This window comes from Mustelus asterias, chromosome 12 (genome assembly GCF_964213995.1).
Source record: "Mustelus asterias chromosome 12, sMusAst1.hap1.1, whole genome shotgun sequence".
NCBI lineage: Eukaryota > Metazoa > Chordata > Chondrichthyes > Carcharhiniformes > Triakidae > Mustelus > Mustelus asterias.
Genome location: NC_135812.1, coordinates 86117670 through 86142820, shown reverse-complemented (window position 1 = coordinate 86142820; position 25151 = coordinate 86117670). Strand labels below are relative to the sequence as shown.

At 42.0% G+C, this 25151-nt stretch overlaps 1 protein-coding gene across 5 annotated transcripts in view; it reads left to right on the top strand.

Annotated features, from left to right (window-relative positions):
- Positions 1 to 2557: 2557 nt before the first annotated feature.
- abca5 (ATP-binding cassette, sub-family A (ABC1), member 5) overlaps positions 2558 to 25151 on the top strand; it is a 113690-nt gene continuing 91096 nt past the window's right edge. For 4 of the 5 annotated variants that reach the window (XM_078225549.1, XM_078225550.1, XM_078225553.1 and 1 more), the window contains exons 1-3: positions 2558 to 3930; positions 15768 to 15963; positions 17984 to 18157. In XM_078225549.1, coding sequence (XP_078081675.1) covers positions 3826 to 3930; positions 15768 to 15963; positions 17984 to 18157 — 475 coding nt within the window. In that variant the 5' untranslated portion in view covers positions 2558 to 3825. The remainder of the gene's footprint in view (positions 3931 to 15767; positions 15964 to 17983; positions 18158 to 25151) is intronic. The other variant, XM_078225551.1, reaches the window with a different exon arrangement.

Genomic DNA, 25151 nt, shown 5'->3' with positions numbered 1-25151 from the left:
TATGAATGACTGGCAATTGCTTGGTTATTCAGTTCTTGAATTGTAAAAAGAGATGTCTGAATATGAAGTAGTTTTGTGAATTCAGTAAAGTTATGCAGTGGGGTGAGTAAATGGCACAAAGACTGATTTCTTGTATTAAGAGTCTTTCACACTAAAATGCTATTCATCCTATCTTTTCCCTAGCTGTGTGGTTGAGATTAACACACAGCCCTGAGAACTCATCTGAAAAGTAATCTTACAAAAGACAAAAAAGTGAGTTGCTGCTAATTTAGTAAGACTTTTTTCTGAATGTATGAAAGTACAGTAACTGTACTTATTCAAACAGCAGATATGATATAACCTTCAGGAATATAATCCCTTTTTTCCATTTAACATTTTAATGGATTCTTTCTAAATAGTTCCCACAGTGGTTCCTCCTAATGATCTCTAGGTTAAAAGGAAAGGGGCAATAACATATTTAGGAGTCTGAAATGTTACTAATGTCCAGCATAACTTTAAAACTATTGATAATTATCCATTTTTCACCCTTATGTTTCAGATTGAGTTCCATTGATTTTAGTTTTCCAACGATTTTGATTTGTATTTATTGTCGGATCACTTAAGAGCACCTGACTAAGAATGTTTGCCATTCCCTGACCTCATGTCTGTTTTGTACACTAGATTTCTTGTCAATTTCCAAACAGAAGGCACATTCTAAATGCAGTTTTTTTGTCTGCAGTCTATTGTTCTATGCACTAAAAGTTGCTTACCCATATATTATCATGAATAGATGGATAAGTTCACAATGTATATCATAATAGATAATTCTAGTTAAGCCATCTCTGACCAACTACTTACAGAACAGTCAGATCTATGATTAGAGAGAAAATACATATTTCAGCCCTACCCACTGTGAGTACACAGGAAAAATACTTTCCAATGATTAAGTATACAATGAAGTGTTGAATTTTTTAACCTTAGCGTATTTATTTTCTGTATCTGATGCAGTATAGAATTTACACAATTTTATTTGTACTTTTTGAAAATGATTCAAAATGAATAAAGTATTGTCAATTTTGAAAGTCTGATCGCTAAGCGTACTGAACTATTTTCCCATACAGTGAAGAAATGTAGCCAATTACATGAATCCGGACAGGAGAAGACCAAAGGAGACCATTTGTTATTATTTTGGCTCTAAGGACCATGAGACTGAAATTAATCTATCAGTTCAAAGTGAAGTGTACAATATCCCTCGACCATTAATGGCTGGCTAATAAAATTACAATGTAAAATGTTCACGTTTTAAGCCTGCAATCTCGCATCACAATCACATTTTTATTTGTGAAATTTGTTTAGTTTTCACGGGGTGTGCAGCAACAACAGAGGCAGAACAGTGGCACAGTGGTTAGCACTGCTGCCTCATAGCACCAGAGACCCATGTTCCAGTTGCGACTTGGGTCACTGTCGGTGCAGAGTCTGCATGTTCTCCCCATGTCTGTGTGGGTTTCCTCCGGGTGCTCCAGTTTCCTCCCGCAATCCTAAAGACATGCTGGTTAAGTGCATTGTCCATGCTAAATTCTCCCTCAGTGTACCCAAACAGGTGCCAGAATGTGGCTACTAGGGGATTTTCACAGTAACTTCATTGTTTTAAGTTTATTTATTAGTAGGCTTACATTAAGTCAATTAACATTAACATTAATTACATTAAGTTGGTTAGGATTATACTCACTGTAGTTCAGAAGAGTGAGAGGGGATCTCATAAAATTCTCACTGGGTAAGACAAGATAGATTCAGAAAGAATGTTCCCGATGGTGGGGGAGTCCAGAACTAGGGGTCATAGTTTGAGGATAACAGGTAAATCTTTTAGAACTGAGGTAAGGAGAAATTTCTTCAACCAGAGCATGGTGAATGTGTGGAATTCATTGCCACAGAAAGTAGTTGAGGCTAAAATGGTGTCTGATTTCAAGAAGAAATTAGAGATAGCTCTCAGCAGCTCAATGAATCAAGGGATATGGGGGAAGGCGGGGGATCAGGATATTGAATGTGATAATCAGCCATGATCAAAATGAACGGCAGAGCAGGGTCGAAGGGCCGAATGGCTTACTCCTGCTCCATGTTTCTATGTAACACTGCAATTAAGCTACTGTGTAAATCCCCTAGTCCCCATACTCCAGCTACTGTTCGGGTACACTGAGGGAGAATTCAGCATAGCCAATCCACCTAACCAGTACGTCTTTCAGACTGCAGGAGGAAACCAGAGTACCCGGAGGAAACCCACGCAGACACGGGGAGAACGTGCAGACTCCGCACAGTCAGTGATCCAAGCTGGGAATTGAACCCAGGTCCCTGGTGCTGTGAGTCGGCAGTGCTAACCACTGTGCCACCGTGCTGCCCTGCGGTGTTAACGTAAGCCCACTTGTGATAATAAATAAACTTTATGCCTTGAGATAGAGGAAATGTCCAGTGAGGGGGTGTTGGGGTGAAGTGGTAGAGTGGATTGGTCGGGGCTGGGCTGACAGAGGGATTCAGGCGCCACGAGGGGACGCCCTGGGCTGCGGGCGGCAGCGGCGGAGGAGGCGGCACCTCTTGTGCGGCTCCGGCTGCGGGAGGGAGCTGAGGCCGAGCGGCTGTCACTGCTTCTTTCCGCGTCTCCGTCCTGTTCGAACCGAATACAGCCGGAGGTCGCGGATCAGTCGGCAGGCGGGGAGCGGACGGGTTTTATTTTGCAGCAGTTCCTGAGAAAAGGGGTGGGGGATTTTAGGGGGCAGCGATCACCCTCCCCATCCCCCGGGCTGTCAGAGTGTGAGGGACCCTCACCTCGAACCCCCCTCCCAGAGTGTGAGGGACCCTCACCTCGAACCCCCCTCCCAGAGTGTGAGGGACCCTCACCTCGATCCCCCTCCCAGAGTGTGAGGGACCCTCACTTCAATCCCCCCTCCCAGAGTGTGAGAGACCCTCATCTCGATCCCCCCTCCCAGAGTGTGAGGAACCCTCATCTTGATCCCTCTCCCAGAGTGTGAGGGACCCTCACCTCGATCCCCCTCCCAGAGTGTGAGGAACCCTCACCTCGATCCCCCTCCCAGAGTGTGAGGGACCCTCACCTCAATCTTCCTCCCAGAGTGTGAGGGACCGTCAGCTCAATCCCCCCTCCCAGAGTGTGAGGGACCCTCACCTCAATCCCCCCTCCCAGAGTGTGAGGGACCCTCACCTCAATCCCCCCTCCCAGAGTGTGAGGGACCCTCACCTCAATCCCCCCTCCCAGAGTGTGAGGGACCCTCACCTCAATCCCCCCTCCCAGAGTGTGAGGGACCCTCACCTCAATCCCCCCTCCCAGAGTGTGAGGGACCCTCACCTCAAAGCGATCTGCGTCCTCAGACTGTCAATCAAGAATTTAATTAATTTATTTAATCTATTTCCTTTTTAAATCCATCCGCTCCATGTATTCCTGAGGCTTGTTGTACTCAATCTTGCTGATTTATTTATTTATATATGATTTTTTAAAAAAATAACGTTGTTATTTGGATTTTAAAATCAGCTTCAGGCTGCAGAATCTGCGGAATATATAGTTATTTGCTTTCCGGTTTAGCTGTTTTTTTTAGGTGTAAGAACGCAAATTTAATTTCCAGGTTAACGTCGATGTGAGTGACGCTTTTGGAGCTAAACCGGCTGATTTGTCTTAAATCGTTATTCTACCAGCACCTCCTGTAGAGTAGCTTTGCTGTTGACTTTGGTTCCAAAATTTAAATTTAGTGGGACGTGTTTATCGAGGAATTAAATCTCGAATTGTTCAGGAAAGGTTTTGTTTATTTGTTTTGCATTTTCTTCCGTTTTTCAATTGTTAAAATAATGGGAGGTATGCAGAGAAAAGATGCAGCAATTTGGCAGCAAACCAAAGCACTCCTATACAGAAATTTCCTCATCAAAAAGCGGAACAAAGACCAGACTTTACAGGTGAGTGTCATTTTATTCAGCTACTTGTTCCCAATCAGCTGATCGGCCATCTCAGAGTTGTTCCCATGTTTTCTGGGCGGCATTATAATGTGTGGAAGTTGTCTGAAACAGACTGCATGTAAAATGCTGGCCCTGGAGGATTCTGTACTCCTGGGACGGTGCGAATGATATAACGCCCTATTTTTAAAAAACAGAAGTCTCGATGTTTTTGCATTTCTGCAGAACTTGCGGTTTTCAGGTTGCCGGGTTCCTCTCATGTGTAGACATGCAACTGGTGTTACAGTAATATGTCATAAGAATCAAAATGTTGAATCAGATACGGTAAAAGGTAAAGTTGCCATAGACCCAGATGACCTTAGGCCTGGGGTGAGTGGGAGTCGACTGGTGGTGATTTAACCTGTGGTTCACCACACCTCAAGCGAGGGGCTGGGTTGACAAGGCAGGCCTTCATGAATAACCTCATCCGGTATGGAATTGAACCAACACTGTTGGCGTTGCTCTCTGCATCACTAAACAGCTGTCCAGCTAATCGAGCTAACCGACCGCCCCCCCCCCCCCTCTTTCAGTGACCACATTCTTATGTATATCAACGACTAGAATAAGTTATTACAGAAACACGGTGAAAAAGAATATCAAAAAGATTGGGGGTGGTGTTACGAAAGATAGTTAAGGATTGGAAGAAAGTTGTTATTATGCAGGTGTTGGCTTGCATTCCTGTGGGCAATTCGGAAGATAAAGTGTAATAATAAATGAAAACATGATCAAAGTATTGAGTTAAATTGTGGTTGAGGTGAATTCAGTAGACTACTGGGTTGTAATCTGACAATTTCTGTGTATCTGAGGTACTATCTTGTTTGATTCTACTAAGTGGCTGTCTCCAGCCCACGCCCCAGCCGACACTTCCTGCTTCTCTGTGGCTTGCTGCTTTTGCTGCATTCCTCCTCTGTCACTGTGCTCTAGACTCTATTTCTTGCTACTGTCTGTCATTGTGTCTTAATGTACCAACTGTTTTGACGCTATTGGAGAGGGATTGCCTGTAGTAATCTGAATACACGGGCAGTATGGTGGCACTGTGGTTAGCACTGCTGCCTCACAGTGCCATAGTTCCGGGTTCAATTCCGGCCTCAGGCCACTGTCTCTGTGAGGGTTTGCACATTCTCCCTGTGGCTGCATAGGTTTTCTCCGGGTGCTACAGTTTCCTCACACAGTTCAAAGATGTGCAGGTTAACATCATTGGCCATGCTAAATTGTGCCTTAATATCAGGGGTTAAGGGGATCGGACCTGGGTGGGATTGTTGTCGGTGCAGACTTGATGGGCCAAATGGTCTCTTTCTGCACTGTAGGGATTCTGTGAATACAGATTACAGTACAATTTTGGAAGTGAAACTCCAGATTTAAGACTGCTGTATAAATATGGTCTTTTATATTTTGTATTCAAAGTACTATGATAGTAACCCTAAAATGTTCTTGCTTCAAACTAGAAATTGTACCTGACATTTACCATAATCTTCTGGTCATTTGCTCCCCTGTTTTCAAGTTTGGGACTCCCTTGGATCAAAAACTTTTTTATGTTTAACTGAGTGCAGTTGATTCTTAAGCTTGAACTTTTACAACATCGGAAGAACTCTGCACCTTAGCCAAAATGGTGCTTGAGTCCAGAAGTCCTGCCCCCAAACCCAACATTTTCTCCAGAGGATGAATGAGTTGTAGCGGGGAGGTATTTCACAAATCCATAGTTCATGGAGAAAGTAGCATGTTCAAAATTTCAGCTGCCTTCAAACAAGATGCATTTTTGCTGACAGGATTTCCAAAATGATAGTCATTGGCTTTTGACATTTGAGGAAAAGCTCTAAACCACCAGAGTTCTTTGGGAGAGATCCAGGTACCCCTTTGGGATTGTTAAGAGTGGACTTGAATTTGCGTAAAAAGTGGTCTGTGAAACTGTCCAGCTACCAAGTAACAAATCTCATGATCTTTAATTTTTTTTTTAAAAACAGCTTGCAGTTCAGAGAAAGTTTACTAGACCAATATATGGAATGGGCCTGTTGTCTTGTGAGGAAAGGTTGGACAGATTAGGCTTGTATCCTCTGAAATTTAGAAGGATAAGAGGTGACTTGACTGAAACACATAGGCCGGAATTCTCTGACCTTGCCCATAGGCTGGGATTCTCCGATCCTGCTGCAATGAATGGAGATTTAGCTGAGCGCCAAATTCTCCGTTCTCGCTGGCAGTGTTGGCGGGTATCTGACATCGGAGAATTCCATCCATAAGATCCAGAGGAGTCTTGACAGGGTGTATGTGGAGGGGATGTTTCGTTGTGAGTGAATCTGGAACTAGGGGTCACTGTTGTTTTTTAAAAAAATAAAGGGGTCATCCATTTAAAACAGAAATGGGGCTTAATTTTTATCAAACAAAAACTGACACCAAATCACATAAGGAGACAGGTGACCAAAAATTTGATCAAGGAGATTGTTTTTGAAAAAAATGTCTTAAAAGTTCTTGTCCAATTCCTTTTTAAAATTTATAATTGTATCTACTTCCACTACTCTTTCAGGCAGTGATTTCCAGATCATCATACCTCACTGTATAATTCCTTTTCCCTCATCTCACCTCTGGACAGTGAGGAAGGTTTTCAAAGCTTGCAGAGGGATTTGGACTAGCTAGAAAAATGGGCTGAAAAATGGCAGATGGAGTTTAATGCAGACAAGTGTGAGGTATTGCACTTTGGAAGGACAAACCAAGGTAGAACATACAAGGTAAATGGTAGGACACTGAAGAGTGCAGTAGAACAGAGGGATCTGGGAATACAGATACATAATTCCCTAAAAGTGGCGTCACGGGTAGATAGGGTCGTAAAGAGTGCTTTTGATACATTGGCCTTTATAAATCAAAGTATTGAGTTAGGAGTTGGAATGTTATGGTGAGGTTGTATAATGATGTGGAGATGCCGGCGTTGGACTGGGGTAAACACAGTAAGAAGTTTAACAACACCAGGTTAAAGTCCAACAGGTTTATTTGGTAGCAAAAGCCACACAAGCTTTCGAGGCTCTAAGCCCCTTCTTCAGGTGAGTGGGAATTCTGTTCACAAACAGAACTTATAAAGACACAGACTCAATTTACATGAATAATGGTTGGAATGCGAATACTTACAACTAATCCAGTCTTTAAGAAACAAAACAATGGGAGTGGAGAGAGCATCAAGACAGGCTAAAAAGATGTGTATTGTCTCCAGACAAGACAGCCAGTGAAACTCTGCAGGTCCACGCAACTGTGGGAGTCACAAATAGTGCAACATAAACCCAATATCCCGGTTGAGGCCGTCCCTGTGTGTGCGGAACTTGGCCATCAGTCTCTGCCCAGCGACTCCGCGCTGTCGTGTGTCGCGAAGGCCGCCTTGGAGAACGCTTACCCGAATATCAGAGGCCGAATGCCCGTGACCGCCGAAGTGCTCCGCCGAAGTGCACCGCCGAAGTGCTCATAAGAACAGGATATGGCGCTAGACTCATTGATCAACAGTTCCAACGCGCCACAGCGAAAAACCGCACCGACCTCCTCAGAAGACAAACACGGGACACAGTGGACAGAGTACCCTTCGTTGTCCAGTACTTCCCCGGAGCGGAGAAGCTACGGCATCTCCTCCGGAGCCTTCAACATGTCATTGATGAAGACGAACATCTCGCCAAGGCCATCCCCACACCCCCACTTCTTGCCTTCAAACAACCGCACAACCTCAAACAGACCATTGTCCGCAGCAAACTACCCAGCCTTCAGGAGAACAGTGACCAAGACACCACACAACCCTGCCACAGCAACCTCTGCAAGACGTGCCGGATCATCGACACAGATGCCATCATCTCACGTGAGAACACCATCCACCAGGTACACGGTACATACTCTTGCAACTCGGCCAACGTTGTCTACCTGATACGCTGCAAGAAAGGATGTCCCGAGGCATGGTACATTGGGGAAACTATGCAGACGCTGCGACAACAGATGAATGAACACCGCTCGACAATCACCAGGCAGGACTGTTCTCTTCCTGTTGGGGAGCACTTCGGCGGTCACGGGCATTCGGCCTCTGATATTCGGGTAAGCGTTCTCCAAGGCGGCCTTCGCGACACACGACAGCGCGGAGTCGCTGGGCAGAGACTGATGGCCAAGTTCCGCACACACAGGGACGGCCTCAACCGGGATATTGGGTTTATGTCACACTATTTGTGACTCCCACAGTTGCGTGGACCTGCAGAGTTTCACTGGCTGTCTTGTCTGGAGACAATACACATCTTTTTAGCCTGTCTTGATGCTCTCTCCACTCCCATTGTTTTGTTTCTTAAAGACTGGATTAGTTGTAAGTATTCGCATTCCAACCATTATTCATGTAAATTGAGTCTGTGTCTTTATAAGTTCTGTTTGTGAACAGAATTCCCACTCACCTGAAGAAGGGGCTCAGAGCCTCGAAAGCTTGTGTGGCTTTTGCTACCAAATAAACCTGTTGGACTTTAACCTGGTGTTGTTAAACTTCTTACTGAGGTTGTATAAGACATTGGTGAGGCCGAATTTAGAGTATTGTGTGCAGTTTTGGTCACCTAATTACAGGAAGGATATTAATAAGGTTGAAAGAGTGCAGAGAAGGTTTACAAGGATGTTGCCGGGACTTGAGAAACTGAGTTACAGAGAAAGGTTGAATAGGTTAGGACTTTATTCCCTGAAGCATAGAAGAATGAGGGGAGATTTGATAGAGGTGTATAAAATTATGATGGGTATGGATAGAGTGAATGCAAGCAGGCTTTTTCCATTGAGGCTAGGGGAGAAAATAACTAGAGGACATGGGTTGAGGGTGAGGGGGGAAAAGTTTAAAGGGAATATTAGGGGGGGCTTCTTCACACAGAGAGTGGTGGGAGTGTGGAATGAGCTGCCAGATGAGGTGGTGAATGCGGGCTTACTTTTAACATTTAAGAAAAACTTGGACAGATACATGGATGAGAGGGGTGTGGAGGGATATAGTCCAGGTGCAGGTCAGTGGGACTAGGCACAAAAATGGTGCGGCACAGGCAAGAAGGGCCAAAAGGCCTTTTTCTGTGCTGTAATGTTCTATGGTTCTAATGCCAATTACCTTAAATCTGTGTCTTTTGATTACCCACCCTTCTGCCACAGGAAACAGTTTTTTTCTTATTTACTCTATTAAAGTTCTTTCTGATTTTGGGCACAGTAAGAAGTCTCACAACAACAGGTTAAAGTCCAACAGGTTTATTTGGTATCACGAGCTTTCGGAGCGCTGTTCCTTCATGACTCCGGCATCTCCACATCATGGCTTTATGATTTTGAACATCTCTATTAAATCTCCCCTTAACCTTCTGTGCTTTAAAGGAAACAACCCAATTTTCTCTAGTCTCACCACATTGCTGAACTCTTTCATTGCCTGGTAGTACTCTAATAAATCATCTCTGTGTCCTTGTTAAGGTATGGACAAGTTTCTATGGTGCCATGAATTGAGCACAGTGCACCAGTTTGGTCCTAATCTGTGTTTTATAAAATTTTAGCCAGTCTTAATATTTCCGACACAAACACAGAAGGGTATTTAAGGGGTCACTCAGACTCAAAACGTTGGCTCTATTCTCTCCCCACAGATGCTGTCAGACCTATTGAGATTTTCCACCCTTTTCTGTTTTTGTTTCAGATTCCAACATCCGCAGTATTTTACTTTTATCTTAATATTTCAGATCTTTGTTTGTATATATTTTGGATAGCACCAAAATATATATTGATGGATCTGTCATTTAAATGCAGATATTTGCATCTGGTCTGTACATAGACCTAGTTCTTCAGTATAGTTGCTTTGTTATGGATTGTAATGCTGGTGAAAGTTTTAACCCCTTCTAAAATGAAACAGTGCTGGATAATCATAGAAACCCTACAGTACAGAAAGAGGCCATTCGACCCATCGAGTCTGCACCGACCACAATCCCACCCAGGCCCTACCCCCATATCCCTACATATTTTACCCAGTAATCCCTCTAACCTACACATCTCAGGACACTAAGGGGCAATTTAAGCATGGCCAATCAACCTAACCCGCACATCTTTGGAATGTGGGAGGAAACCGGAGCACCCGGAGGAAACCCACGCAGACACGAGGAGAATGTGCAAACTCCACACAGACAGTGACCTAAGCCGGGAATCGAACCCAGGTCCCTGGAGCTGTGAAGCAGCAGTGCTAACCACTGTGCTACCGTGCCGTGTAAATACATTTGATCTAACTAACAAACTGCAGCATTTTCAACTCTCAGACATAATATGTAGTTAAACCTAAACATATTGCTGAATTTGAATGTATAATATTCAGACTGATGGTATTGTTAATTTAAATAGTTTATTAACTGAAGATGATTTTACTAGAATAGTACCAAGGAAGAGTTCAATTACGTGGAGAGACTAGAGAAATTGGGGTTGTTCTTAGAGCAGAAAAGATTAGGGGGAGATTGTCAAGCCTCTGATATTTTACACAATGTTTTATCTTTTAGAACTGCTGTTTTCTCAGAACTAACTCTTTTAGTCTTCCCTTTTCCCATCGTATACTGTGGTACCTCCTGTCAGAATGATGTCAGAAGCAGAGGTAGTTTTAAGCGATCTGTATTTATATTGTTGGATATTAAAAATAAGGTATAGATTTAAATGAGTTTAATTTAGTGTTTCCGTGTAAAAAAGATTAAACAAAGGTATTTGCACATATGGAAGGATCATAGAATCCCTTCAGTGCAGAAGGAGGCCATTCGGCCCATCGAGTCTGCACTGACACCAATCCCACCCAGGCCCTATCCCTGCTTAGTTACCCTGCTGATCCCTCTAACATCCCGGGACATTAAGGATTAATTTAGCATGGCCAATCAACCTAACCTGCACGTTTTTGGACTGTGGGAGGAAACCGGAGCACCCGGAGGAAACCCACGCAAACATAGGGAGAATGTGCACAGACAGTGACCCAGGTCGGAAATTGAACCCAGTCCCTGGAGCTATGAGGCAGCAGTGCTAACCACTGTGCCACCTTGCTGCCCATGGTGAAACCAACTGAAACCAGCTTTTGGTTTCATTTCAACTTCTGTTCCTATTGTCCTTAGTGAGTTTACGATGTGAACAATAAACAAAAATTTGGAGAAAGAGATCAGCTGTGGCTTAGCAACCAGGGGCATCTTCAGGAAAAAAGGCTTTGGGCAGGATTTAACGGCCTCGCTTGTTCCAAAACTGCAAAATTCCATCCGAGGTCAATGGACCTTCCCATTTTCTGACCCTCGCCCACTCCGATTCCCATGGGGGGGGGGGGGGGGGGGGGGGGGCAGTAAAATTCCAGCTACTGTGTTTTTAGTTTAGCAGAAGGAGTTTAACAGCTAGAGAGAGAACAACTCTCTCAGCTTTGCCAGAAGCAAAACAATGGAGTAATGGGCAAGAACGCAAGTCCCAGTAACTAAAGGAGTGTAAGTTCTGGAAACCATGGAATGAAAAGAGAAATTCCAGGAAATTGAAGTTAAAGAAAAGAGGAAGTGGTATTGCTTGTTGAAGTTAAGGAAGAACTGAAAAGTACAGACCTGGTAAAGTTGGCTAGTGAGAAGTCAGAGACCTGAAATAGTCGTAATGTTGGTGATATCCTCCTGCAGCCTGTGAAGCAATTGTGAAACAGTTGGTGACTAGATCCCTGAGATGTTCACCCAAACCACTGACCTCGTCCGCGGCTGGGATTCTCTGATGCTGTTGTAGTGAATGGAGCTTTGGCTCAGCACCAAATACTTCGTTCTCGTTGGCAGCAGTGTGGGGGTTAAACAAATTCAGAGAATCCCGTCTCTAGTGTGAAAAGCATGAATGCACATGGCTATTCAAAACAAAGGAATATTAAAAGGGGAGTTGGAAACCCTGAAAGTGGATCCTTGCTGGAAACTTGCAGAAAGCATTGTTTGTGAGAAGATTTTAAAGCATGTCTTTTGAGAGTGGAGTTTGGGAACTCTTGTTTGGCAATTATCTGGGGGGAATTTGAGGAGAAATCCATAGAAGTTTGATTGGGTGATATCTACCATTTGGTTTCAGAGTAGGGTGTTGTCTGATTACAGCCTGTTGTGTTACATGGACTGTGTTTACTGAGAACATTCTAGTATAAGATATGTTTTGTAACCTATGTTGTCCTTAAAATCTGTATACATTTGTGAAGATAAGTGGGAGTGAAGGAGTATTGTATTATAGTTAAACTGTTTAGTAAATGTTTTATTTGTTGTTAAAAGCTAATTGGCAGTCCCGTGGCTCTCTCTGTTCATCTGCATTTTCTAAAAAGAAGTAAAAGTTATGATCTCTTGAGCCAGGGTTCAATTCTGAGACTTTCCCATCCAGTAGTAACATCAACTATCCAGTAGTAACATCAACTGGGATCGTAACAATTATTAGTCAACCCCAATTAATTTAAATTTATTCCTGTTACAAAATGTTGAGGTAATTCATTTTGAATTTGCTTATAAGAAATAGGAGCAGGAGTAGGCCATCTAGCCCCTCGAGCCTGCCCCGCCATTCAATAAGATCATGGCTGATCTGAAGTGAATCAGTTCCACTTACCCGCCTGCTCCCCTGCTGATTAAACTTGTAAAATATTCCTATATTTGTGAGTGATCTGGTTCAATATGAGATGATGGCTAAGGAGAGGAAGTGAATCGATGATGAATTATAGAGTTTGTAACAGACATTAAAGATGATGGCTTCAGTCTTTCCAACATTTGGCAGGAGGCGATTCTGGCTTGTCCAGGATTGGATATTTGCCATATGGTCTGACAGCATAGACACAGTGGAAGAGTGGTGGTGGAGAGGTAGAAGTGGGTAGCTTTGATGTATATGTGGGACAGGACCCACTGTCTGAAAGATGTCAACAGTGTGGATTAGAAATGTAGGGTGACATGGCAGCTTTCCTTTCCTGAAGAATTACACTTTAGCAAAAAACATGACAGTTTTCATGTTCACTTTTTTCTGATGTTATTCCAATCAACAGCATTATTGATTTGTGCAGCTATTGGTTCTGTGGTGAAGTTTGAACTCCCTATCACTGTGTTCTGAGTACTATACCATCATCGCTACTTTACTAGGTCCATTTTCGTGAAGTTGGTGTTGTAGTTGACTTCAAGCTGAGCGTTAGACCACTTGTCCTCTCCATTACAAAGACTGCCTCTGTGACACATCAGCTACCTCTGCTCCTGCCTCAGCCCATCTGCGACTGGATGCCTCAACTATGCCACTCCCAGACTCAACTCCTGCATTGTCTTCCTGCCCTTCATTGTCCAGCTTATTGCCATCCCCTGTACTTAGTGGTTTCCAGCTCTCTAGCATTTCAAACTTAAAATTATAATCAATGTGTTTAATCCTTCATGTGTCCATTTACTTTTTTTTTAACCTCCTGCAGCTTTACAACCTACTGAAAGTCTGCTTTCCTCTGACTCTGGCTACTTGTTCATCACTGACTCCCAGCATTGGTTGTTTCTATTCCTGACATCTCGACCCTTTACTTTTGAATTTTCTCCTTAAACCTCTCAGCTTACTTCTCTATTTAGACTCTCCTTAAAAGCTGTGTCTTTGAACAGTCTGTTAGTTACCCTAATATTTCCTCCTTTGGCTTGACATCCATTTCTGTCTGATTATTCTTGTGTGAACTGTCTTTCCACATTAAGAGTATGATGTAAAATGCAAGCCGTTGTTAAGTGGTTGACTCTTAATGCCTTCTGAAGTGAACTGGCAAGCCACAGCTTTCTTTTACAAATTAAAGCATTTATCAGTTATTTTGGCTGATTTTCTCTTTTCAGGCATTAGAGCTAAAATTAAAATAAGTCTGTGATTATCAGTATAACAGTTTGAATCTGGTAAGGGAAACTGGTGAGAGACAGCAAATATCACCATGCGATGTCTACCACATCCTGAGAAATGAAACTAATTGGGTACCGCAGTTGCATAATGCAGTAGCGTCTTCAAAAAAGTCTTTCTTGTAAAGTGTTTCGGGTGCTTGAGTGTATGATCACGTGTCACTTAAATACAAAAGAAGTAAAGCTTGCATTTATAGAAAAAAAACAGATCTCTCACATTTCCTCCTTCAACAATAACTTGCCTTTATATATGACACCCCTAAAGTAGGGGTGCCATATGTATAGCATCTCAAGCCGCTTCACAGTAATGTTATCAAGCAGAATTTGACAGAAAATTCTTGTAAAAGTTTTTCTTGGTATTTGTTGCAGGAAAATTGGGGAAATCCAGAGCGCAGGTGGTTTTTGTACCTGGGTCTGCTGTGTGAACATGTGCTGTCTTTTAAAGCCTGTGAATTCAGTTATATTATACCTCAATATGCAATTTTATTCTTTCCAGACCCAAACTGTTGCACTTGCAAATTCTAATTTGGTTTAATTTTAGTTCTCAAACTAATGCCTAGGAAATGAATGGGTCAAAATGTAAGTTTCAAATGATTTAAATCTTTTTAAAAGCTATTTGTGCTAAAGTGCACTAAATATCATGTATCATTTGTGAGCATCCTATTTGTCCCAATAATGCCCTCTGCACGTCAGTGTCCCAACTTGTGGCCTTTTGCAGCATGCTAATTTGGGCCATTTTCATTGTCGTACTCTCTGGTTACTTGACAGATATATCCTTTCTTTTATTAAGTTATCTGTTTTGCTTTTCTATTTGTACTCTTAAGAATAAAGGTGCATGTTTAAGTACCAGAATAGTTCACATAAACTAAAAGGGAGTATTGCCGCATATGTTTGCATTTAAGGAATATGCAAAAACAAGGTGGAATGCAAAAGAAAGCCAGAACATCTTTATTAACAGTGGGTCGGCAGACTGGTATTAAGAGTAGCTTCCTGTAGGAAGCTTTTGAACATTAGTAAAAAAATCTTTTCATTCACAGTAGGTGGCATTAGCTGTTTCCTATTTTCAGTAAGATGGAGCGGTGATTTCCCGAGAGTTCCACGTAATCCAGCTACATCAGAGTTCAGTTGAAAATGGAACTATTTTTGAAGCTGCTTTACATTTTCTTTCAAATGCTACATTATATTTAGGCAGCTGCTGAGAATGGTTGAAGATTTTATTTTCCTAGGCTATATGTTAAAATTTGGATCAATGCAAAAGTGGGAACTTCAAAATTAAATTCTCAGCCGTGCCTCTTTTCATTCCTACTGGAATGCTGTTGGCCACTATTTTAACTGCTCTCTGCAATCTGGTGGTTGAGGGGATACCAGGTAAACAGATGGGAGGCTCATATATTGATGCAAACAGATCACTAATTGGATTTTAACCGAGGCCTGAGTGGGGAAGGTGCCATGACTTTGCTGCCATGCGAAGGTGGGGCCGAAGCTTGCAGGAGGAGATGGAAGCCCTAAAATATAAGGAAAACCTTTCCTTTGTGAAAGAAGGCTGTCAGGGGCAGGAATGGGCCCCTTGAGGAAAATCACAGCCTCCTCTGCCCCAGATTCTTCGTGTCCTCTAACTCCAGCACAATTCTCCCAAAGTCCCTGCCACTCTGCTGCTCACAAGCATTCCTTTGCCAACTAGTCGTTTCCAGCCACCCAAATGCTTTTGGACAAGTAACTGACTCTGGTGTGAAAGTGAGGTTTCGGAGTTAAAATTTCCCTGGGCCTAAAATCTAGACCCCATGTGAGTACATTTTTGCACTTTCTGTACGCTCCAAAGGTTACTGGGAGTTAAAATTGACCCTTTCTGTCCTCACTTTTGGTTTGTTGGTGCCTGAACCATACTGTTTGGAATATGAATACTTCTCTTTAATGTTTGCCTGCAAATATGGAAGTAATTTTTAAAAAATTCTTTTGCAGGAATTACTATTACCACTCTTTTTAGTCTTTGCCCTGGTTTGTTTAAGTGTTCTTGTACCTCCACAATTGTACTCGAAGACGCTCACCAGTGAGCCAGAGGAGCTGGTTGATTTTATCCCACCTAACTACAGACTCGGATACACACCAGTGAACAATCACACCAAGGAAATCATGGAGGAAGTAGGGAAACTACTTGGTGAGCATTAAATATACCCCGATAAGAGGCACATTGTGCTACATGTATTAAACACATAGAGACAAAATTATGTCAGATGAGTCATATTCACCGGTGAGAAACTATACCAAAACTACCATTGTAGAATGAGAACCTACAGTTACCCCACATACAAAAGTGTTTAATGAGAGCTGGTTTTATCTTTGATGTTGTGGTAGGTTTAGTCTTATTGATCTCTGCTGCAGAGACACAGCAATGATTTCAGGTCTCTTGAGAAGGGGCTTATTATTATAGCACTGTTTTTAGATTGGACTGCAGGCACTGGCTGGAATTTTCCAGCTCCCACAGCAGGCCTGGCGAGCCATTGAAATCTTTGCTCACATCGATGGGTTTGAAAGGCTGGAAAATTCTGGTCACTCTGTATTCTCCTTGACAACTAAACTGCATAGCATGCATTGAAATAAGGATCACTTAAAATTTATATCTACTGGGGCATTTTTGTATTTGTAGTGAGCAAACAACACAAAGATATTGGATACTTGTGGAAATAAAAACCTTCTCATCAAACATACATAGAAACATGCGTCAAAAATAGAAGCAGGTGTAGGCCATTCAGCCCTTCGAGCCTGTTCCACCATTCAGTTTGATCACCGCTGATCATCACATTCAATACCCTGATCCCGCCTTCCCCTCGTATAGCGCTTGGGGCTAAAGGGATCCAGCAATATCCAATTCCATCTTGAAATCACACAACGCTTTGGTCTCAACTACTTTCTCTGGTAGTGAATTACACAGATTCACCACTCACTGGGTGAAGAAATTCCTCCTCGCCTCAGTCCTAAAAGGTTTACCCCTTCACCTGAAACTATGACCTTTAGTTCTGGACTCCCCCTCCATCGGGAACATTCTTTCTGAATCTACCCTACCTAATCCTGTTAGAATTTTATAAGTTTCTATGAGATCCCCCTCACTCTTCTAAACTCCTATGAATATAATATATTTAATTCATATAATTAATTAACATTTTTGGCTTTGAATTAAAAGTATTTATTTCTGAGGTGGGATGTCTGAATCTCTTAATAGAATTCGAAGTAAATGAGAAGAGAACCCATAGACTTCTGAGCTCCCTGGGTTTAGCTTTAATATTAAATACTGCAATTCATGCTGTGATATTGAAAGATGTGCCAGTATAATAATGTTGCTCAGGTTGAGTTTATTATTGGAATATTAAATAAATATCTTAAAATGCCTGAATATTTTAAAACTGCATTGTAAATGCATTAAACCATCGTACTCTCTTTTCCCTCCTGTTTTGATGTTTGCGCTATTTTAACTTCTATGTTTCCCCTTAAAAATATTCTATACTTCAGCTTATATTTTATTTTGCAATAATTAAAGATGCTTTCGGTATCTCACTACATTCTGGAATGCATAAGTGTGATTATCTGAAAAATGGCTCCAAAGGCTGCCTTTCAGTCACTTGATTACTGGAACGTTGAAATTTGACCTGTTTATGTCATTAGAGCAACTGACTAAACCTAATGTTTTTGGTGGCCAATTTTGAGTGCCACAAGATGGATTGCTTTGTCTGTTGCTGATAACGGCATTGTCAAAGCAAGTTATGTTATCAGTATTACTGTAAGGATTAACAAATGGGAAAATTGGCTTCCCAATGTATCCAAAGTACAATTTACAACTTAATTCCTAAAGTGGCTCACTTGATCTTTATTTTAGCATTTGTTAAAGTGGGCATGCCTAGATTGTGTTTAAACTATGCTATTACAATCAAGTTGGTTTCTTGAAAACTGCAGCAAAACCCATATATTGCTGCCTTGACTTAACATACCGAGAGCTGTGAGATTGTAGTGGTTTAGTATTTGAAAGAAAGAAAATCCACTAGTCAAGAAGAGTTATTCCATGTAGCTTTGTTATTGGATGATTCTTTAATGAGAAAGCCATATTGAAAAGTGTTGCAGAACTGAGTGTTTACTGTTAAATCATCATGATATTAGAGACAGATTTAAAAAACTTCTCATTACAGAAATGGTACTGCAAGGATTCAGCGATGAACAAGCAATGGAACAAGCTTGCTGTTCACAGGCCTCTAAGCCATTAGTGGGAGTTTCGTTCATCAATTCTTTCTCATATCAACTTCGCTATCCCTACAATAAAGTTCCACGTACGACAGAAAGGATTGACTTTATTGATGAGAAAGGTAACAGGGCTTAAAGTTTTATGAAACTGAAATCACAGACTTCTAGGTTAGGATGGTTTCACATTAATTTAAACTTATTTATTAGCTCAATTATCTATAAGTAGTAAGTATTTTGATGTTCTTTCTGTCTCTCTACCTTTCTTCCTGTAAGATCCTCCACTTTGGCAGGAAAAACAGAATGGCAGAGTATTGTTTAAATGATGATAGATTGTCCGTGTACACCAGTCACTGAAAGCAGGTACAGCAAGTAGTCACAAAGGCAAATGGTATGTTGATCTTCGTTGTAAAGGACTTGAGTGCAGGAGCGAGGATGTCACACTGCAACTGTACAGGGTTTTAGTGAGACCATACCTGGTGTATTGTGTCCAGTTTTGGTCTCCTTATCTCAGAAAGGATATACTTGCCATGGAGGGATTGCAGCGAAGGTTCACAGAGTGATTCATGGGATGGCAGGATTGGGTTGACTAGGCCTGTATTCACTGGAATTTAGAGGAATGAGAGGGGATCTTATTGAAATGTAAAAAATTCTGACACATCTGGATAGACTGGATGCAGGGATGATGTTTCCCCTAGCTGGGAGCCTGAGTCACAGGCTCAGGATTTGGGGTAGGCAATTTGGACTGAGATGAGGAGAAACTTATTCACTCAGAGGGTGGTGAATCTGTGGAATTCTCTACCACCGAAGGCTTTGAAGGTCAAGTCACTGAATATATTTAAGAAGGATATAGATAAATTTCTAGACTGTGAAGGTGTCACAGGGTAATGGGGAGAGCACGGGAAAATGGCATTGAGATTGATAATCAAGCATGATCATATTGAATGGAGAAGCAGGCCGAATGACCTACTCCTGCTCATATTTTTGATGTTTCTACTTGTTCAACAAACCAGAGGCCTAGGTCATGTGACTTTACCTCTCCATGATGTTGACAACAAAGAGTGTTTATCCAGTGTTTGGAAATTGGCTTTGTGTTCCTGGCTGATAATGTCTTGGCCATTATGGGTTAAAAGGAATGTTTGAGAGGCAATTGTTTTATTAGACAGCTTGGATTTTCAAATACAAAAGGCAGCTGAATGCAGCTGATGACATATATAGATGCAGCTCTCTTTGCAATTGGGCTGTGCAGCCTCCAGGTGAGTAGCTTCTCAGAGGTAACAAGGTATAAGATTTCTGAAATTGCAAAGTGGCTTTTGTTCTGGGTTGACAGACGCAGTTTCAACAATTTTGATCAGCTATGTTTTTTTTATTTTAGAAATAGCCAATTTATTAAAAAATATAGTGTGAGGTCTTAGTCCCTCACATCAGTATCAGTTTTTACCTGACTCTGCTTTCTACATTAAAAGCTGGACAAAAGCTATAAATCCATATAAATGCAAGTTATTGTTGAAGAAGGTAATATTCTGAAGGATTCACTTTCTTCTTGTTCAGTTGGATCCTGGCAAACAACTGTGGCTAACACCATCTAGGGAAGCGGTTAAATTGAGTTGCTCTTGTTAAGACCCAGGCCAGAAACTCCAAGGTGTTTTATGAAGATAGCCTAGACCCTAAGTTTTTACATTTGAATTTGGCAAGGGTGAGCATAAGGTGTTTCATTCCACGTAAGATTCAAGTGACCCACTAGGAAGTTTTTATCAAACAAAGTTTATTTAAGAACTACAACATTTTTTCAATATATACTATGCAACACAATCTCTCAATATTTCAATATCTCAAAAAGCTCATAAAAAGCACCAAGACGGGGTGGGATAAAGGATAAGTTAACAAAAGGACAAGATTGAAGTCAATGGAAAGCATTTATTGAGAATCGTGCACAGTGTTTAAAACAGGTTACTGATTCTCTCTGAGCCTATTAGGCACTCGTGCCCTGCCAATCTCACCCCTCTAATCCATCTCACACTAAACTTTCATTAGCAACAAAATAAACAAAGCTCCAGATATGATTCTACCCTCTGTTCACAAGATAATTGTTGGATAATAAAAGCCATCTAGCCCAGTTCATCCATCCCAGAATGACATATTAGAAATAGGAGTAGGCCATTCGGTTCCACCAGTCTGCTGAGCTATTTGATAACATTGACTGCATTATACTAGTGACTACAACTCAAATTTACTTAATTGGCTGTAAAGTGATTTGGGACATCATAGAAGGTGCTGTATAAATGTAGGTTTTATCTTTCTTTCATTGCATCTGCATGCAGTACGCAGAGTGACCGTAGCAATTGTAAACTTGGAGACCCAATGCTGGTTCTCTAAGGATAAATTAACCACAGAGCAATTAATGTTAGGAAAGTGGCTACAAAGAAATCACTACATTTACAAAAAACAATTCAATCTGTAACTAATCTCTCCCCTCCCCCCACAACACTCCCTCTAAGCTCCCCCAACTCCCCTCTAACATCCCTCCAACCTCCCTCCAGCCTTTTGGTTCTAAAATTACAGGGATTATCTGTGAAGCAGCAACACTCTCAGTTGCGGCTGTTGCTTCTCACCTCCAGGCAGGTTTGTTGTTTTTGGGCGGACTTTAAAAATAAATCTGAATTGGAGCTGTCCGACAGTCAGAAGCAGCAGCAAGTAGTGAAGCTGACCTGACACTAACAGACTGACTGAAACATTATTGGAACAGCCTGACAGATCCATTTTTTTAAAGCCAGTCTTTCAGGTCTGCAGTTCTGGCTGCTCAACGCGGATGATGAGAAATTGCTTGAAATACTGAGCTCGGGCCATGGTGTGCGGCCCCTCTCCCGGGCCCTGCTTGTGATATGATAGTAGCACAGATTACAAATACATCTGCTATCAGACCAGATGTTCCTTAGATCTGATGACATATATTGGCCAGCAAGGATAACCACAATTAGTTCATCTTGTTGTGACGTGTAGATGAGAATTTGAAATCCCATAGACTGATCAAGATTTGTCACATCCACTGCTGCCCATTTTGTTTTTGGTGCTCCATCGAAATGGTACGGTGGTCTATCAACATGAATATCTTGGCCTTCTGGGATGGGAATCTGTTTTGTCGGACTCAGTTCAATTTCTAAAGATGGTAGTAGACACTGAGGAGTTTTCCCCTCATAAGCTAACATCGGAGTTAGGAATGTTGTTCATCTGGGAGTAACATCTAAATCATGTTGTAGCAGCTCGAGTGTCCATTTCCTAATTTTCTCTCTCTCCAGGCCTCATCAAGAGATTAAGCGATGTGTGCGGGGAGTGAGGCATAAGCTTCTGCATGCCTGTTTTATAAGTAAAATGTCTAACTGCCCAAAAGGGACATAGGAGATGTTGTTCACCAGCTGAATAGGTATTCTCTGCCCCCTGCAGGAGCCATGAGGTGAATGCAATCGGCCTTGGGGAATTTTCCCATGGTCCGCTTAAACGGCTGTTAGACTTGATGCAGTGAAGCCAACTGTTACAATCCTTGGCCAGATCCCAGGGCTTGGGGGAGCCACAATTCATACATACCTTTAACATTCAGAATTAACATCAATTCAGAATTAACACATGAATTAACAGACAAATTGTGGTTAAACCCAGCACCTTGCAGAATAAATAACGGATGCAACCAAGATAGAGTCCATAGATTTCTCAGGAATCCATACAGACGTCAGCATTCACTGTGAGTTATACAATCTCCTTAAAACTCTTCACAGGGGATTCCAATTCTGTACCTTCGAAGATTTAGCTTCGCAACTCCCTCAGAACCACTGCGATTCAGACTGCTTTAATCACTGCTCCCTTCAATTGTTTGCTGTTCAGCTCTTTTGCTGAGCTCTGACTACCCGGTGACTGCTTACCACAACACCTCTGCTGCCTGAAGCCTCCTCTCCCTGCTTCTGAACACACCCGTTCACATAGAATTTCTTGAGCCCCTCAACTTTTGGCTGCACTAAGCTATTAATGGGTACCAAAGCTTCTTCTGAGCTGAACTCTTTCAGCAACACAGAATGAGTAAATGGCTGCTAGGGCACTGTCTGTGCCCCCGTTGCATAGAGTTAGCTAATGACCCCCAAGGCTAACAGCAGCACTTTAGCTACATAGAGCTAATCATCTTCTTCACCTGTAACTGACTGATGAAAAATTGACTGACCATTGAACTGACTTGGGTGGCTTATTCGTGGGTCCCACCCTTGTTACTAGACAGGAATCAATCAATGCTGTACCATTTAATGTTACAATCCCCACAAGGACACATGGTCACACAGATCAATGGATTTCCTAACGCCTACCTTTTAAGTGGAACCAAGCTGTTCCAAGTTCAGTGACATCAATGCTGAAGCCTGCATAATTTTTTTCCCCAGGTTTTCCACCGCTTGTGTCTGTTCTTCTCTCCAGGCAGGTTGGATGCTCTCTCTCTGTCCCTGTTTTAACTATTCATACAAAGATTTACCCATATCTGTGAAATCACCCAAACCTAAAAAGGATCATATTGCTGTTTTAGATACTAGGAGGGGAAGCACCTGTACAGTGGCTACTTCCTGCTGATCAGGTCTGAGCCTCGTGGCTGAAATCTCAACATCTAAAAATGTAACTTCCTCCTGTACCAACTGAGCCCTTTTCAGATACTTTCAGTCCTCCCCTCTTTAGTAAGACCAACATTTTGCTTAAGAGGCTGATATGTTCTTCCACTGTTGAGGTAGCCAATCTACGTGCTGCAACATTGTTTCTGGCTTTGAGAAAGCTTTAACCGCTAGTTCCATATGTTGATGGAATATAGAGCGAGTGTTATGAAACCCTTGCAAGAGGCAAGTCCAAGTGTAAAAAAAACAAATTGCTACGGATGCTGGAATCTGAAACCAAAAGAGAAAATGCTGGAAAATCTCAGCAGGTCTGGCGGCATCTGTAAGGAGAGAAAAGACCTGACGTTTCGAGTCTAGATGACCCTTTGTCAAAGATTTTCCAGCATTTTCTCTTTTGGCTTTGACAAAAAGTCCAAGTGTATCCTTGACCTTCAAATGTAAAGGAGAATATATACTAGTCTTCTTTTGCTACTGGAATGCTCCAAAAACCAATGGCTATGTCAAGTGTGGAAAAGATAGTGGTATGGGTAGAACAGCTGACAATAAGGAAGGGGCCTGACTGACACTGGGACTCTGTTTAGATTTTACCTTGTTACAGACCCTGTAATTAATAGTCAGTTGGCAGGAAGCATCCAGCTTCCTCAGGGACCATATAGGGACGTTTGTCATAAAGGCTCCTGTCGGTAAAACTCCATGTGGCATTAATGAGGCAATCATTGTCCGTAGATATTGGACACTTTCTCGCTGGCTATCTTTCTCGGTTTGTTTTCAGCCCTTTCTGAAATGAAAGGCATCCGATGCATGTTCAAAATCTCCTCCCAATCACTTTTTATTAAGAGTATATCCTAACATTTTCCTATGGAAGATGCCAAACCTCTTAAATAAATATCTCCAAATGTTTCCTTATCCATCACTACACAGGAATGTTCCTTTGGTGATCTCTGGGTCAGCTTATAAATCGCATACAGCTGCTCAGCATAGGCTAAGGGATTCTCCCCCAGCTGCTGTTTACAGTCATCTAACGTGCAGATAAGTCCAACTGATCTATTCCGAGCATTCCCTACACTCCACTTATTCATTCTTTGCAGTACATTCCAATACTAAACGAGAAGAGAGGTAAATTACTTTTAATCGACAAGGCACAGGCTGAAAAAAACAATTCTTTTGATAACTTGATGTAAGTGACATTTCTTCAGGAAAATAATACTTGCTTGGTTTGAAGTGGGCAGTCGGTTGGATTATTAAGGCCCAATTGAGAAATGAGGGCTTTTAATCCTGAATAATTAAGAGAGCATGCATTTCTGTTGTATTTGTAATAGTAATTCCCCTCACTCCCTCTCTAATCAATGGGGTCTATGCTCTCATAGAGGTCGGGACTTTTAGGAGTGCTTCATTGTGGTACCGTTCTATCAGTCCATCCCAAGCTTGGATCTCAGCATTATAATCACTCATGGTTAATGGCAGCTACCACAGCTTGCTGTTTTCCCAATATTATGCTGAGTTGCTTAATTTTTTCATGACTGGAACCATGGTCAGCTTCCCTGCACAGAATTACTAATTCCTCTTCGAGTGTTCTGCATTCATCTAACTTCTGCTTTACTTGCATATTTTCTTGTGTCCGAGTAGCAATGTGTCCTCAGATGACTCCAGTTTATGCTGTGCCAGCCATCATAACTTTTAATGCAAGTATAAAGGCAAAATACTGAGGATGCTGGAATCTGAAACAAAACAGAAAATGCTGGAAAATCTCAGCAGGACTGACAGCATCTGTGGAGAGAGAAAAGAGCCAATGTTTCGGGTCCAGATGACCCTTCATCAGAACTTTAAATGCCTGTGGTTGCAGGAAAACTGTGGACGCTGCCCACTGGTTATGTAAAACATCTAACTGCACCTGCTGTTGCTGTAACTTCTCTGACTTGGTTTTGATGGTATCATTATTATGCTGAATGCAAAATGAGGCTACTTATGTGGTGAGGTTGAAGGCTTTATCTGCTCCCCTGAGCTTAGTCAGGACCTGCCTATGAGTAAATGCTACTAATTCCTTGAAAGGAATCTTGTTGTGATTCTGTACATGCTCTTTTAACAAGTCTAGACAATGTCCATGCTACATTTAGTGCTTAACTTATCGTCAGATGTCTCTCAGAGACTTTTATTTTCCCCATTATCTTTTTGCGACATAGCTTGTACATTTAAGAGGCAGTTTGAGCTGCTGTCCCTTTGAAAGGTTATCTCTGAAGCAATTATTACTGGCCAAATGAAGTTTCACCAGAGCAGAAGATGTGGAGGGTCTATCCACATGTAGAAAAAACCGGCCAATGGCCCCAACACGCGCAGCAGGATGGCCCAGAAGGAGAATGAGCTGCAAGAAATTAGCCTAGGGAAGCACACGAAAGAGAGGAAGCGAGAGGGGGAACATATGAACACCCTCTAATATAAGGATTTTGAAGTAATAGAAAGTGGACATGGGTTTACCAGTATATTA